Genomic DNA, 16506 nt, shown 5'->3' on the forward strand with positions numbered 1-16506 from the left:
GCAAAAGAAATGAAAAGATACTGGAGACAATGGCAGAATAGACTTTTCTCAGCTCTAAGCAAAGAAAAGGAGAAGGCAGAGGATTCTTGGGTCAGAACTCATTTTTTTGTTCTAGCACCTACTATACTAGGATCCTGGGAATCCTAGGTGCTACCCAATACCAATAAAAAGTAAAATAATAATAATGACTGGAAACTACATTTTGCAGAATCTGGGAATGGGTAACAGGGGAGGGATCACTTGATAATTACCTGTTCTGTTCATTCTCTCTAAAGCACCTGGCATTGACAACCATTGAAAGACAGGATACTGTCTAGACAAACAGTTGGTCTGACTCAAAGTGGCCATTATGATGTGCATTGCTCTGCTCTGTGGTGTGATATAAAGTAGGATAACCTCCATAACTGCTGTACCACTTGTAATGCAACCAGCCCAAACTCATGCTGGTAAAACCTTAGTATTACACATTTGGCTATTTTGTCTGTGCTATCCCATGTTGCAGAAAAAATATGAATAATTTTTACAAACTTGAAATAAATTAATTGGGATTTTTTTTTAAATCCTTGCTCTGACACACGCAAGTGCATACATACTCTGCATCTAAGGGTACATCTACACTGCACAGTTATTTCCAAATAAGCTATTCCAGAAGAAATGCTCCAAAATAGCTTATTTCGAAATAGCACATCTACACTACAGGGAAGCCTCAAAATTAGTCCAAGGCAAGCTTCCCTAATGTGGATGTTATTCCACGATTTAGTTTGAATTGCTCTGTGGAGGAGCTATTTCTAAATAGCAGCAGTGGAGCATCCACACTACAGCTATTCCAAAATAGCTAGTCAGAATAAGCCATCCATTATTTCAAATTTAGATCAAAATAACTGAATTGTTGTGTAGACGCTCGCATTGTTATTCTGAAATTATGTTGAAATAACTGTTCTGTGTAGATGCACCCTAATTGTCCAGGCTTCCAGGGAAGAGAAAAACAGTAACTCACATTCACTCATTTAAAAAGCTTTAGAAGTCACCTAAAACACCTTTTCTGAACATAAGAATGCCTTGCTCAAAGGTCTACTGATGGGGGGGAGGGGGGAGAGAGGGAGCTCCAGGGCTAGTATAGTTAGCCCATTGGAAGTTTGGGAATCTCTTCTTTGCAGTGGAATAAAGCTCTTGCTTTTAGCACTTAAGGCTAGTAAAATGTCCACCTTAAACCCTATCATGATTAAGTCATGTACTGCCTGTGTAGGTCCTAAGACAGAAACATTTATTTGGGAGGCTATTTTAGTACGAAATAAACATCCATTTGAAGGTGATCAGAGGTTTGGGATTTCACACTAAGCTCTAAGGAAAAGGGCTTAAGGGGCAGAAGGCGGCAGGTGAAATGGTCAAAGGTGCATGATAAAAGAATTTAGCATGTAGATATCACCACTATATACATGGTATATGGGATTACATGTTCAACTCTGATGATAATTGCTCTAGCAATTTTTGGGAATGATTTGGGAATTGGGACACAATATCAGAAAGGCAAGATAAACCACTGGGTCTGTGCATATTGTGCCTAGTTTTGGGACTCATAGGCTACGTCTAGAGTACAGGCTTTTTGCTCAAGAAGCTTTTTTCGGAAGAGATCTTCCGAAAAAACTTCTTGCAAAAGAGAGCGTCCATACTGCAAAAGCTCATCGAAAAAGCAATGTGCTTTTTTGAAAGATAGCGTCCAGACTGCCTGGGTGCTATCTCACATGTAAGCAGTGATTGCTATGCACAGAATGGCTACCAGGGCACCTGTGCTTTTTCCTCTTCTCTCTTTTTCCAAAAGAACTCCCTCTTCCCCGTACACACACACCTTTTTGTGAAAGCATTCTTTCTCAAACAGGCTTCTTCCTTGTAGAATGAGAAATACCAATTGCGCAAATCCCCTTTTGTTCTTTCAATTTACTGTTGAAAGAACGCACTTGCAGTATGAACATAACTTGGGTTTTGTCGGAAAAACAGCTGTTTTTCCGACAAAACTCTGTAGTCTAGACATACCCATACTCTGGAAAAAAAAGCTTCAGGGGGTAGCCAAGTTAGTCTGTAACTGGAAAAACTTAAAAAACAATGAATAGTCTAGCAGCACTTAAAGACTAACAAAACATGTAGCTGGTATTTGAAGAAATGGGGTTTGCCCACGAAAGCTCATGATATCATCTATGTGCTTTGTTAGTATTTAAGGTGCTACTAGACTATTCGTTGTTTTTTAAGTATTTTCTGGAAATAAAGTTATTTGTTGCTGATGGTAATTTATCACCGTGAAGAAAAAACTCCCCCATGAACAATATATAAGCTGATGGAGTGATGTCTACCTGAGTTTGCAAACATCTTGAAATAATAGTTCTGAGAAGAATGAACAGCCATGTTCATCTCAGTGGGTTGTAAACTCAGATGTCCAATTATGATATCAGCATGACATACTTCACCACTGAACAAAGCAAATAAGGGAGAAAGAAGAGATCTGCATAAACTAATGAATGCTTCACTTTGGTGCCAACAGCAGGTAGCATTTGGGAGAGTACCACCAATCTTCCTTCTCTCCTCCTCCCCCAAACTGAGCCATAGAGCCCAGAAACCAGAAAGAGAAGAAAGGAATCCAGGGAATTTTCCTAATTCCACCAAAGGAGAGCCAAACCCAAATTGCCCATGTGTGTGTTTGACATCTCCACTGAAAGAGAGCAAAGCAGATGGAATCCAGTTTGTACACCTTCAAATGTTCCATGAGCAGTGTGTTGTTATGGCATCACCAGTAGATGGCGCATGGTCTGTGGGTGGAGCGCAGAAGACTATCACTCCTTTGGTTTATCCTGTCAAGTCTTAGCAATGAACTCAGAAACATCTCTTGCACACCTGAGGAACACATATTGCACAGACTGCCTGCACCCTGGGCAGTTTAATCTGTGGAAGGAAGCCCCAGCTGAGCAAGTACTCAGTTATGCACATGGGGCTGAAGGGGAATTGCTGGTTGCCACTATGATTGCCACTTCTGGTGACCACCTGTGGTCAGGGGAGGAGACGAGCCAGAGACTACCACCTATCATCTAGCAGCTAAGCAAAGAGGTCATCAAACAGGAACAACAGTTCCCAGGAGAGGGCACTCTAATTTCCTGGAGCAGAGATCCACACAGGACTCTCGATAGGAGGAAATCAGGAGAACCCTCAGGTGTTTTGCTGGGAGGCACCCAATGCACAATCCTGCTCAAGAGTGTAGAGGCTGAGGTATCCATCCCTTCTCTCCCCAAAAAGACCTACAGAAGTCTGGGAATGATGGGCTGGGAAGAAGGGGGACCTGAAGTGTGTATCTGTTAATTCTGCTACACAGTTTGTGTAACCCACACACTTGGGCTATGTCTATACTGGTGCGATCTTGCGCCAGAAATATGCAAATGACACTAAGCGTGGAATATTGCTGAGCTTCATTTGCATATCTAATGAGCCACCATTTTTGCGGAAGAGGCTCTTGCGCCAGAAGGAGTGTCTACACTGCACCTTCTTGCGCAAGAAAAATCCTCTTGCGCAATGCTGTTATTCCTGAAAATAACCTGTGTAACGGCATTGCGCAAGAGGGTTTTACATTAGCATGACTTTAGATTGTATACATGGGTGACACTCAGTAACTGCTCCCAGGTCAGGTGTCCAAATCACACTATCCTGAAGCCTAGTACAGAACTCAAACAGCATCAGGTTTAAGCTGGACATTTTATGAGTCTTCAGTGCTAAAAGCAAGAGCTGTACACTGCTGGAAAGAGGAGATTCACAGACTTCTAATGGGCAAACCGCACAAGCCCTGCAAGACCTCAGGATATTAGACCTTTAAAGCAAGGCTTTCGTATGTTTAGAAAAAATGATTTAGGTCACATCTGGAGGTTTTAAATGTATGAGTTATTGTTTTCCTTTCCCTCAGAAGCCTGGACAATTAGACTCACGGTACTGGAGCACCTGCCTGTATACAAGCAGGTTTCTCACTCAGCCCCGGGCCATCTGGGGTTGTTTGAGTTGATTTAAAAGAAGAAAAAAAGAGCACCACTCTCAGCATCTGCCTTTGAGCTGACAACATGCAGCAACTGCCCGATCCGGTAATAATTGTGATCAGTCCATCATTTAGCTGACTGTAATATTAGGCAATTTTGTTGCATTTACTATATTTTTCAGAGCCATGTTTTAATTATTACAGTGACATTTCATCAAGCAGATAAGAGTGATGGAAAATAGATGCATTGCTCCTTGCTCTGTCTAACTAAATATCAGGCTTGCTGTTTCAGAGGCCAGTTCCAGGGTGGAGGAGCAATGTTGCCATCTAATGGATCATTTATGTCACTGCAAGCAGGACACCTATGCCTTTCCAGATAATGGCTACCCATCAGGATGTCTGCATATAGGCCATCCTATGAAGCATCATAAAATACTGAGAAGAAGGAAAAAAAATAGGTGATGTTTACAAGAAGCAAATGTGCACTTTAATATTCTTGAAGGCTAGTGAGAGTCAGGGATAAGAGAAGAATAAAGACCTGGACAGCAGGAAGGAGATGTGGGATTTTAAATGACAGGCTGAAGACTCTGAGGCAAGGAGCAGAACAGGCCTCCTTAGCACAGCATGGAAAGAATAAATGATGCACACTGAAAACAGTTTTTAAAAACACATTGCATTTTGTCCATGCTGAAAGGCTTCGGGATCCAGCCTCTTTGCTTTTAAATACTCCAGGTGGCAGCGGCAGCAGCAGCCACCAGACTGAACTTTCCGCAGCTACATTAACAAAACAGATCCTCACAAGATAGATGTGGTAAAGATAACAGGGGGAGTCACTTGCCCCCAATTCTCTCTCTCTTTGGCGGTTGGGCTATTTCAAGCTGAAAAGTGCACTTTCAGAAAAAAAACACACACTTGCTTATAGCCCATGCACCCAGCACAATCAATGCCCCTCCGCCCCCAGACACACACAAACATGCAAACGGTTTTAATAAAAGCACAGATGACACACACACATGACTCACTTTAGGTAGAGAGGAAAACAAAGCAAATAGGCCCAGCCTCTAATGGATCTGCTAGAGAAAGCCTGGGATGCAGTATGCTTCTTCAGCCAATTGAAGACTGCTCCGCTTTCCAACAGCATTCTGGAGACACTTATTCAAGTATAAGCAATTTGAAATGATGCCCATTGGATTGGGCACACATTTCAAAGGGCAAGAAGTTCTGTGTGAATATCATGTGTGATGCTTTCCTTGAAGTTTCTGATGCTCACTGTGTTCTCCCCTGACAAAATATACAGAAGAATCACATTCTTTCCCCTTCATAAAATGTGAAAAACTTATAGGGAAAGCACTAACTCTATGTGGAGAGCCAGCTGCTAGGGATGTTGGCCTTGGCGTCCTAGTCAAATTTTAGTTATATTCTATCTACCTGCACCTTCTTCTTTACCTTCAATGAGATACAGTATTCATCTACATAATCATAGAAGTGTAGGGCTGGAACAAACTTTGCTTGACTGGTCATCTAATCTGCCCCCTATGCCGAGGCAGGCTTGACTACACTTACACCATTCCTGACAGAAATTTGTCTAACCTATTCTTAAAAATCTCCAGAGACAGGAATTCCACAACCTTGCTAGGAAATCTTACCCTCACTTCCCACCCAAAACTATTCATAGTGTTGCTCCGCACTGTTGAACAGCTGCCACTTCCTGTGTTGGAGGTGGCTGCTATGACAGTCCTCCCTCTGTCCCTCCCTCCTGCCCTTCCCCACACATTGTATGAAATTGTCTTATGGATACAAATATGCGCAACAAAAGATTCTCACGCTAAAGGAAGTCTATTTAAGCTAGAAAGCTAGCAGTCTCTGTCTTTGGCTGGCATGACACACCGAACAGAGCCAATGATCCAGGTCAGAATAAAAGATCGCTGACTTGAAGATTTGCCTGAAATAAGAACAGTTTTAGATTAAGTTTATAATACACTTTAATGTGTTAGAACTAGGCATGCATTTTATTTTAAATTTGCAACTAACTTTGCTCTGTCTGTTTTCAATTATAATCACTTAAATTGTGTGTGTGTGGGGGGAGGACTTAAGGTCTGAGGGGCGGATTTGGCCTCTGGCTTACCTGGATCCAGCTCCTGAGGCTCAGAGATCCCCCCAGCAATGGAGAGTTTACACTGGTGTTCCAGCTTGCCCCCACCCCCACCCGGCTGGAGCAAACAAAATCTACTAGCTTGGGCCTCCCAGGCGCTGGTGCCTGTGCCTTGGCTGGGGGAGACCAGGAGATCTGTCCCAACAGGAAAGGGTGGTGAGGAGCCCCTTGAGGGCAAAAAGTCAAGTGTCAATGGCTTTTTCAGCACACTGGGAAACAGCCCCAAGGGATCTTCTGTGACTGCACCCTGTCACAGTTCCATTAACCCAATTAGTGAAGTAATGAACCAGCCCACTGGCCCATGAGCTGTCTCTAGACTCTGCATTAGACTTTTTGCAAAGATTGCCCCTAGTTCACCTCCATGTGTGATGGCAGTCAGGTGCACTAATGTAGACAATGCTTCTGCATCTGCCCACCATTTTAAACACCGTATCATCTAATTCTTCTAAGCAGAGGTCTAAATGACACAGTGGCTAAAGCACTGATGACCACCACTACTTTTTATGGTGCTACCCCTAATTTACCTAAAAATTGCAAGCATCACAGCCATAGAGGCTGATTTTGGCTCAGCACAGCCAGCTCAAGCACAGGGTTTAATGTTCTATACAAATAAGTTGGGAATAGCTCACTCTTTTTAGGTCAGAACTTAGTAGTAAATTAAGAGACTTGCACTCCCAAGTAAAGTTCAGCATATGCCCCCATAACCTACTCAGGGTATGTCTACACTGCCACCCTAGTTCGAACTAGGGTGGCTAATGTAGGCATTCAAAGTTGCAAATGAAGCCCGGGATTTAAATATCTCGGGCTTCATTTGCATCTTGCCGGGCGCCGTCATTTTTAAATCCCCGTTAGTGCAGACTCCGTGCCCGCAGCTACACGTGGCACGGAGTAGGTAGTTCGAATTAGGCTTTCTAACTCGAACTACCGTTACTCCTCATAGAAGTTGTGCCAGGAAAATGGGATGTGCCTGGAATTGTTTTCCTTAACATGGAAAGGGAGGTACAAGCTATACTGCAGAGTGACCACTGGGGGGCGGCCACACAAGGAAGACAGTGGCTCCCTATCTTGCTGGCCACCAGCCCAGGTAAGTGGTCCCCTACCCCAAACCACACTGGGAGGGGGAAGCTCTGCTGATCCCACCACTGCGGCCTCCCCCATCATCCTAGGAGCACAAGAAGCCACAGTTCACTGCCCTCCCCAGCACCGAGGCACCCAGCGCACCTGCCCCTGGCCTAAGCAGTTCCCTCTTCTGTCATCTGGACCTGGAGGTGCCGATGGGGCCGGCCTGCGTGCCCCCCTCTGCACCTCAGAACCAGGAAGTGCTAGTGAAGCTGGCTTGTATGGCTCCCCCCATTCTGAGCTCCACTGCCATCGCTTGTCGAAAAGGACAACCCAGTGAACGGGGTGCGCATCCCCTCCCCCGCCCCAAGGAGAAGCTGGTGGGCACCCCCTAAGCCCTCCACCTCTTTCAAATCTTCACCCCAGCTGAATCCCTCTTCACCTCCTACCCTGACTCCTGCATCCCCCACACCACCAGCCGTCTACTCTGAAGGACCCAAGCAACACCAGGTAAGTCTTCTAGTGTTTTATGGTATTTTTGAAATGTTTTGTTTTGCTTTTAAAACATTTTTTCAGTCTAATTAGCTTAGACTGAATTGACTTTTAAAGACTTTTTTGATTTTTAAAATGTAAAAACAAAATGCTTTAAAACTTTTCTGACTTTTTTCTGAGTTAGGAAACATATTGCATCTGATGCTGTTTCATGAAGTTTTGGTTTTGATGAATTGGCATCTTTTGATGAAAAATAACAAAATCCCAACCAGTTCTAATGCTAACTCCTGCTTTCTAGAGCTTCATGGGCCATTTCCCTTTTCAGAGGCACGGTTGTGTGCTGGGAACCAGATGCCTTCAGTGTCAAATTTGGAGTGCAAAACAGCCTGGCCAAAAGGAAAAAAGGGCATGTGGCTTCAGAGAAGCACTGGAGCTTGCAACACATTTCTGAAAGGGAAGCTGGTATGCACCTGGTGTTGGGTGGTTGGAAAGGTGGCCAGGATCTGGTTATGGTGTGTGGGGCAAATGGACCTCTAGAACCAGAGTCAAGAGAAATCAGTTTGCCCATCTGCGAGAATGAGATTAATGAAGCTTCAGCTACCAGGGAAGGTGAGGGAATTGCTCATACCAGCCCACACTGCACACCCAGTTATGTTCCAGTCCAACTCTCTCTTCTATCTGGCTGGAACAGCACTGAGGAGATCTTCTCCAGCAATGACTGACAGGTGCAGATGGTGATGGACAGAAGGAGCATTGGAAAGGTACTGGGGTATGTCTACACTACAGCACTAATTCGAACTAACTTAGTACGAATTAGTTAATTTGAACTAAGCTAATTCGAATTAGCGCATCTAGACTTAAAAACTAGTTCAAATTAGCGTTTTGCTAATTCGAACTAGCATGTCCACACTGAGTGGACCCTGAACCGAGGTTAAGGATGGCCGGAAGCAGTGCCGGCAGGGCATCAGATTAAGACTTAGAGCGTGGAGCTGCTGTCTCAGGCTAGCCGAGGGCTGTGCTTAAAGGGACCCCAACCCCCACCCCGGAGAGACAGTTCTCAGGGGTGCCCCGCTTGCAAAGCAGTCCTGGCTTGGAGTGCCCTGAGTGCCCACATTCGGCACATCACAGCACTCGGCCATCAGCCCGGCTGCACTTGCCGCAGGCTGCCATCCGGAGGGGGGTCAATCGGGGGACTGAAGGAGAGCTTCCACCCCGAGGATCCCGCAGAGCCACCCCAGTCCTCCCCATCGGGGGCTCATACCCCATTCCTCCCTCACCTCCTTCCACTTACCCCTCCCTAGCCCCCCTTCCTGATGTACAAAATAAAGGACACGTGTGTTCAAAAATAGAAACTCTCTTTATTGAACAAAACTTGGGAAGACTGGGAAAAGGAGGTGGGAGAGGAGAAGAGAGAGGGTGGGTCAGGGGAGGGCAACTACAATATCAGGGGTTTGGAACAGGTCCCATATGAAGAGAGGCTAAAGAGACTGGGACTTTTCAGCTTAGAAAAGAGGAGACTGAGGGGGGATAGCATAGAGGTCTATAAAAGAATGAGTGGTGTGGAGAGGGTGCATAAAGAAAAGTTCTTCATTAGTTCCCATAATAGAAGGACTAGAGGACACCAAATGAAATGAATGGGTAGCAGGGTTCAAACTAATAAGCGAAAGTTCTTCTTCACAAAGCAAATAGTCAACCTGTGGAACTCCTTGCTGCAGGAGGCTGTGAAGGCTAGAACTAGAACAGAGTTTAAAGAGAAGTGAGATAAAGTCATGGAGGTTGTGTCCATGGAGTGGTATTAGCCAGGGGGTAGAAATGGTGTCCCTGGCCTCTGTTTGTGGAAAGCTGGAGATGGATGGCACGAGACAAATGGCTTGGTCATTGTCTTCGGTCCATCCCCTCCAGGGTACCTAGTGTTGGCCGCTGTTGACAGACAGGCTACTGGGCTAGATGGACCTTTGGTCTTACCCATTATGGCCATTCTAATATCAGGGCTCAGGGTCGGGGGTCTCAGTGGACCACCTTGATTTTCATGCCAACCTGCTCCTGGGTGGCCAGGCTGGCAGCTATCCTGCCCTAGACAGCCACTTTCCTGTGCCTAGTGCGGAGGTCGTGGATGAGGTCCACGATCTCTGCACTAGACCAGGCGGGCGCCCGTCTCTTGTGGACCTGGGCAGGCTCCCGGGAGCCGCCAGCCTGGTCCCAGGAAGAGGCGGAGGGCTGGGTGGCAGCAGGTGGCTAGCTTGAGCCGTGCCAGGTGCAGGGTCTGCTGGCTGGGTGCTGGCAGGCTTGCAACTGGCACGGGCATCGTAGCCAGCCCGTGCCCCTTTAAGGGCTCCAGGGCCGGGAGGAGGGCAGAAGAGTTTCCCTGGTGGGGCCCAGAGTGGCCACCAGGGAAAGCTGGAAAGGGCTAGCCTCCCACTAGTTCGAATTAAGTGGCTACACAGCCCTTAATTCGAACTAGTTAATTCAAACTAGGCGTTAGTCCTCGTAGAATGAGGTTTACCTAGTTCGAATTAAGCGCTCTGCTAGTTCGAATTAAGTTCGAACTAGCGGTTTGCATGTGTAGCGCCTATCAAAGTTAATTCAAACTAATGTCTGTTAGTTCGAATTAACTTTGTAGTGTAGACATACCCTTGCATAGTAGTGGGCTAGGAAGGGCCTCTAGACACAACAGAAAGCAAGTGCTGTGCAGTGAAACCAAGATTCAATGTTCCTAGAAATAAAACCTGCTACAGCCAAATCCACCTGGAATTGAAATAGGAATAAAGCAGCAAAACACATTTTTAATTAGACTAGGAAATATAATTTATTGCATAAAAATTACTTTGTTACAATAGGAATGCTAAACTTTATTTACAGTTCTTAGTTTACAGAATAAACAGATGTGTGTTTGGAGGATGCTGCCAGACTCATCCCATGACATATAAATATGCAAATAGAATACAGAGCAAGAGAATGGACACTCTCAAAAAGAGAAACAGCAGCTGGTTTTTTTCACTCAAACTATGAAATGCCTGTCCAGTATCACAAAACTGCTGCCCCGCTTTGTGTGATCATAGTGTAGTGCATCTCCAAGAGATAGAGATACATACACATATGACCAAGGGAGAAGGCTTGGGACACTCTGACACAGTGATCTGAGCACCACATACACTATAATCCCATGGTCCAAGAGAGAGAGCCAGAGAGGGGGACAGAACACATGCACACTGATCGGAGAGAAGTACCTTCCTTCCCTCCTCCTACCCCTTACATACACACAGCTCCCTTAATCTGAAAGACTAAGAAAAGCATACAGAGTGATCGAGAGAGAGAAAAGCATGTACTCAGACATTCTGGGTCTATAGCCAGAGAAGAGGGGACACAAACACACATTGATTTTTTAATCTCACCCACACACTGATTTGAGAGTGAGACTGACACACCATGATCCTTTAATGAGAGAAAGGGGGAGAGAGAGATAGGTTGACAATCTACACCTGTGTTCCAAGAGAAGCACAGTGAGGATACATTTCATGGACACCATTGACTTTCTAAGAAAAGACGCAATGGCTGGTTATTTATGGTAGCTTTTAAAATATTTATTTGTTTAGTGCTTTATCGCTTCCTACATTACTTCCTGTATTTGCTTGTTCAGATTACAGGCAAGATTTCAACAAATCAGATTATGAAATGGAGTCAAACAGACTGGAAAAACTCATTCCCTGTATTACAGCCATATTTGACTTCCACCAAAATCAATGGAAGTCACTGACTAAGAGGAACTGGAGCAGGCCCTTAGTTTCTAGCTGAGTCTATGCAACATATTGAAAACTAATGTACTAACACAATGAAATGTCAGATAAGATCGGGGCTCTCCTCCCAACGCCTTCCCCAGTATTGTGAAATGGAATTGTGGTGGAGAAAAGTCATATTTGTCAAACTTCCTGAATACCATGCAGCCACACTGTTTGTCCATGGAAGTCTTTAAAAACAAACAAGCAAACAAAAACCAGCTACACAAAAAAAAAATTCAGTTATGTTGGAGTATCTGATCTAGCCAAGTAGTCAGTTTTGAGCCTTCGATTATTTTAAAGATACAAATCCACAACTTTGGATACTTATCCAGATCTGTATATTACCTACAGATATATACGGATATTTCAGGCTTTAAGAGTTTTGAAGTTAAAAAGGGGAAAGTGAAATTTAATATAAATAGTAATGAATGCACATTTTGTATTTGAAATAAAATTGTTTGTGAATTACACCCATGATATGAAATTCACAACGCAAGTGCACAGCTAAAAGAAAATAGCCACAGCATTGGCAAAAAATCTTTATAAAATGACTTTTGAAGAACACTGATTGTGATTTACACCATAAAAATGGTCTCTGTATACATAAAAAACAAAATTCAAAATCCAGAATTGCTTCTATCTGACTAATCAGGCAAGAAGGTACAGCCTCTTCTACACATAAGCCAGGCTCCAAGCTCTGAGATAGTCCTTTTCAATTAAGTTTCAGGACTGGGGTTGATTCGTTCTGCCACTGTATGGTACCTCTGTACAATCAATCCATCCATTTCCAATGTGATTAAACAGAACAAGCATTGCCTGTGTTCTCTGTCCGTGGGTCCTTTCTGCTACTGTCTGCTACCAATTTAGAAACATTAGAGATGGAAACAGGCTTGTAAGTACCTGTGTGCTAAAGAATTATGCAACTGGAGGTTCAGACCCTGAGGAAATACTAACCTATCCTTTAGAGGCAATGTCTTCTTATATTATGTGCTTGGCTCCCTGAGTTTGTGTTTACTTTTTCTTTAGCTATATCACCATACCACAGAGGGCAGACTGGAGGGAGTATGGGGTAATGAATGATGGGAAGCTTATTGTATGCTGTAAAGTTTTAAATTATTGGCCACAAAGATCTTGTGGTAAGAGGTTTTGGGGTTTAAGAGCAAATGTGCCATCATCACAATATGACTCTCTGTTGCTGTTTGTGTCATGATGTGTTTATCTTGGAGGACAAACTTTTAAGAGGCAGCAACCAGAGTAAAATATTTCCACTTGTGGCTATTCAAAATACCCTTCAAAATATTTTCCCTTCATTAAAATACCACATCCTGGAGTGAAACTTACATTGTATTCATGGATACCCCTTAATTAAAATCAGCTTTGTTATGTAGCCAACTTTCATTTAAACACCACACTTTTAATGCAGAAAAGAAAGGAACTGCTAAGATCAAAGTGGGAGAAGCACTGAGCTCCATGATGCTATCCTTCCCTGACAAATGAGTTTACCCAGACAGATCAGTGAGGGATTATTTCCCACTATACATATTCTAGTATTTGTCCGGCGTAGTTTAAAACGGTTCGTTAAGTTCCAGTATGCCACAGTGATAGCCACAGAAAGCACCCTGACCTAATTGCACATGCAGTTGTGTTGCATTGATAATTTTTGCTGTCACAGGGTGCTGCAAATGTTTAATCTGCAGTGTTCTCTTATCTTCTCCCCCCACCCAACTCCACAATTCCATTCAGCATCAGTGCCTGCAAGTTCTCTCTTTCCCAATGAGTTTGTGTCTCAGATTATCTTTTTCTGCAGCTACAACGGCTGCATTTTTCAATTTTATTCTAATTTTGCTATCTTCAAACAGAGTTTCTAATCTCACCAAGTTCCCTTTGTATTAGTTCTCTTTCTTCACTGGTATTTGCAACACATTCCAGTTTAGTATCACTTGTGAATTTCATTAACGTGCTGGTTATTCTTTTTTACAGTTCACTGCCCACTGTAGGACCATGCCAAACAACTCTGCTACTTGATGTACTACTGTTTATGGTCTCTTGGCCAGTGTTCAGAACAAGAATATTTATCAAAGTAAGATTCTGTGAAACATTCTATCAAAAGATGGATTTGATTATGAGGACTTTAAAATAACATAGTCTTCAAATTAATCTCTACATCCCAGGCCACTGAACCTTGCTTTGTAAAATAGACCCTTTGTACTCAACAGCTGGCCTCCCATTAGGAATCATGACACACTCAGCATTTCTGAAAATCTGCCCACTCGCTTCAAGTGCCGAAATAAAAGATTTAGGTGCCTAACTTTAGACTCCCATTTTCTAGAGTCTTGGTTTATGGGTGGCGGTATGCAGCTGTGTGTTAGTGCTTGACTGTATCCATGAAAGTTTGTATTTATGTTGTTGAGATGAAATTTATCCTTTTCGTTCCCAAAAGTCCTAAAAGAATTTCCTCTAAAAATACAGATCTTAAATACTTTGGGCTCCAAAATCTGACCCATCCCAGAATTGTAATAATCTGATGGAGGGTGTCCCATAAATCATAAATAGTTTTCAATTAAATTCTCCACTGTGCCTAAGCATTAACCTTCCCTCCTAAACAATCCACATAAATAGGTTACCACCAGCCCTCTTCTGTAGCCTCTTGTCCTCCCCTTGCAGGCTGTACACTCAGCTAACTAACAAAAGAAACTCCCAGAGCTATACTGATTGCATAGGAACCAGGAAAGGGCCCATTACAAGTAGCGCTCATCTTGTCCAATTTCCTTCAGTCTAGTCTTAAAACTTCACATTTGAGGGTGTCTCCTGCTCCTTCTGGGACAAACTTCCACACTCCAACAATGAATACATTTTTTCCTGATTTGCAGCTGAAAGATTCCTTTGTTCATTATCATTCCATTGAAATGATGACACTGGTGCACACAAAAAGAAACTAATTCTATGAAGCCACACTCTTCTCTCTGATTCAAACAGACGCAAGATGGGTATGGGAGTGGATAATCCCTGTAAAGTGTAGGGCCAGAGGCTGGGGGGAGGCTGTTTGAGGTTTCAGCTTCTTTATCGGTCCTGGAAATAATTCTGAGGACTTTAGTTGTAGTTTGAAGAAAACCACGAAATGAGCAACAATGTCCCTTTAACCTTGTTTCCAGAAATGGGTTTGTTCTTCTGTGAGCTGGTTGCTTGAGTGGCCTCCTGTGCATTGTGCTGCAGCCATAAAGGAGAATTTGCAAATAAGATGTTACAGTGAGGGCTCAGCTTGCCCTTTCTATGCCACGTGGGTCTCTAGGCACTTAACCAATCTGACTTCAGCAAGGGTCCAAATACAGAAACAAGTTGTTCTTAACTTTTTGTGTGTGTTCATTATTAAGTCTCTCTCTCTCTCTCTCTCTCACTCATTCTCACACAAAGTGGATCAATGTTCTTGCTCACACACAAAAGACTTAATGTTTATGGTTGTTTTTTTTAAAAAGGACTCATCCAAAGATCTGGATAATAAATTATTTGCGTTTCCTAAGAAACTGTGTTTTTTTCCTTTTTTCCCCTTAATAAGCTGTCTGAAGCATTTGACAGAAGAAAGCAGTTTGTCTAGATTGTACTTAAGTCTTTTAAGCATAAATGCTATTAAAGAAGAACAAAGGGAGAGTGGGGGAGGCAGCCCCAATAAATGAAATAAAAATAAACCTCAACCCAGACTCTAGAAGCCCTAATTCCTGCATGCTGTGGCAGAAGCAGCTGCCCACTTTCACCAATGGCTGTCATCACGGTCACCAAAGATGCATTGCTCTCGCGCCGCACTCTGGAGGATGGCCAGGCGGAGGAGGGAGCCTGTTTAACACTTGGATTGCTTGTAAACGGTGTAGTCGGATCTCTAAGGCGGATGGTGACTTGTTGAGGAAGGAGTGGGAGAAGGAGTCTACCTCTTACTGTTAGCTACAGATCAGCAACCCACCAGACAAAGCAGAAACTGCCCTTGTCCCCACCACCTTTCCCTTCAGGAAAGGCCGTTCCCTATCTTCCTCCTTCTCCTCCTCCTCCCTTCCCCCTCCACACTCGGTCCTCCTCATCCATTTCCTACTGGCTACTTGAAAGTAACATCAGCAGTCTCCCTCTGTTGCCATGACAACCAGCATCTCACTCTTGCCCATCTCTTCCAAGGCACTAGCCAGGGTATTGAGATCACCATCATCCTGGTGCTGGGCTTCCCATAAGTCCAGGATCACTCCTGTTGGGCTGGCTTTGGTGGCAAAGTAATTCAGATACCTGTGAAGGAGGAGAGAGAATGTGAGCAGGTTTCTAACGTTACACATCTACTTGCTAGGAGGGTATCCCTGCTGGTATGGTCCAAGAGCAGCAGAAGAAAATGTTGGGAAAGGAGGCCAGGGTATTAGACTCTGGAGCAAATGTGGGTAATTCTTTCTGATATGCACTGAGATGGAAATGCCGGAATTAAAATGCAGGGCCCCTCAGGGCATCATCTGCATTTATTATACAGCACTGATGCAGAAAACATTAATGGAAAAGCAAGACAAGGAATTTTATTTTATTAACATTACAAATGCTCTCTCCACCCCTGACCCCAAAGTGAGATCCTAAACCAGCACAGCCTAAGAGTTCAAGAGCAGTCAAGGTCTCTGGTGTGAAGCACTTGCTTTGCCCAAACATGGCAGAAGGCTTGGAATGTTCCGCCAGCCCATCCTTCAGGGCTCTAGAGTGCCAATCAAAGGGAGAGGGGGAGCACCATTAAAACCCAACAAGCAACAGCAACTTCCCACCCTCCAGGTCTAAAGACACAGAGGCCAAGCACAACCAACACAGGGTTAGGACTCGAGCTCCTGCACGGGCTCTCTCAAGCACCGAATCACTGTGCACCATTACTGAACTTGTTTCACCCTCTCTGTGCCTCATCTCTCCGTCTGCAGAGCAGACACACTAGCACAGCCCTACCTCAGCCTGGATTGTGAGGCTAAAGTAGTTCCTGACTGCACATCCTAGTGCTACACAGTGTTCTTTCTGAGTCACCG

General features: G+C 44.1%; 1 protein-coding gene across 4 annotated transcripts in view; it reads right to left on the minus strand.

The window, feature by feature from the left end:
• Positions 1–11154: 11154 nt before the first annotated feature.
• The window catches only part of UNC5B (unc-5 netrin receptor B), a 166624-nt gene continuing 161272 nt past the window's right edge, over positions 11155–16506 (minus strand). For all 4 annotated transcript variants that reach the window (XM_075934963.1, XM_006121488.4, XM_006121490.4 and 1 more), the window contains one exon: positions 11155–15745. In XM_075934963.1, the coding sequence (XP_075791078.1) occupies positions 15580–15745 (166 nt within the window). In that variant the 3' untranslated portion in view covers positions 11155–15579. The remainder of the gene's footprint in view (positions 15746–16506) is intronic.

This window comes from Pelodiscus sinensis, chromosome 8, assembly GCF_049634645.1.
Source record: "Pelodiscus sinensis isolate JC-2024 chromosome 8, ASM4963464v1, whole genome shotgun sequence".
Taxonomy (NCBI): Eukaryota; Metazoa; Chordata; order Testudines; family Trionychidae; genus Pelodiscus; species Pelodiscus sinensis.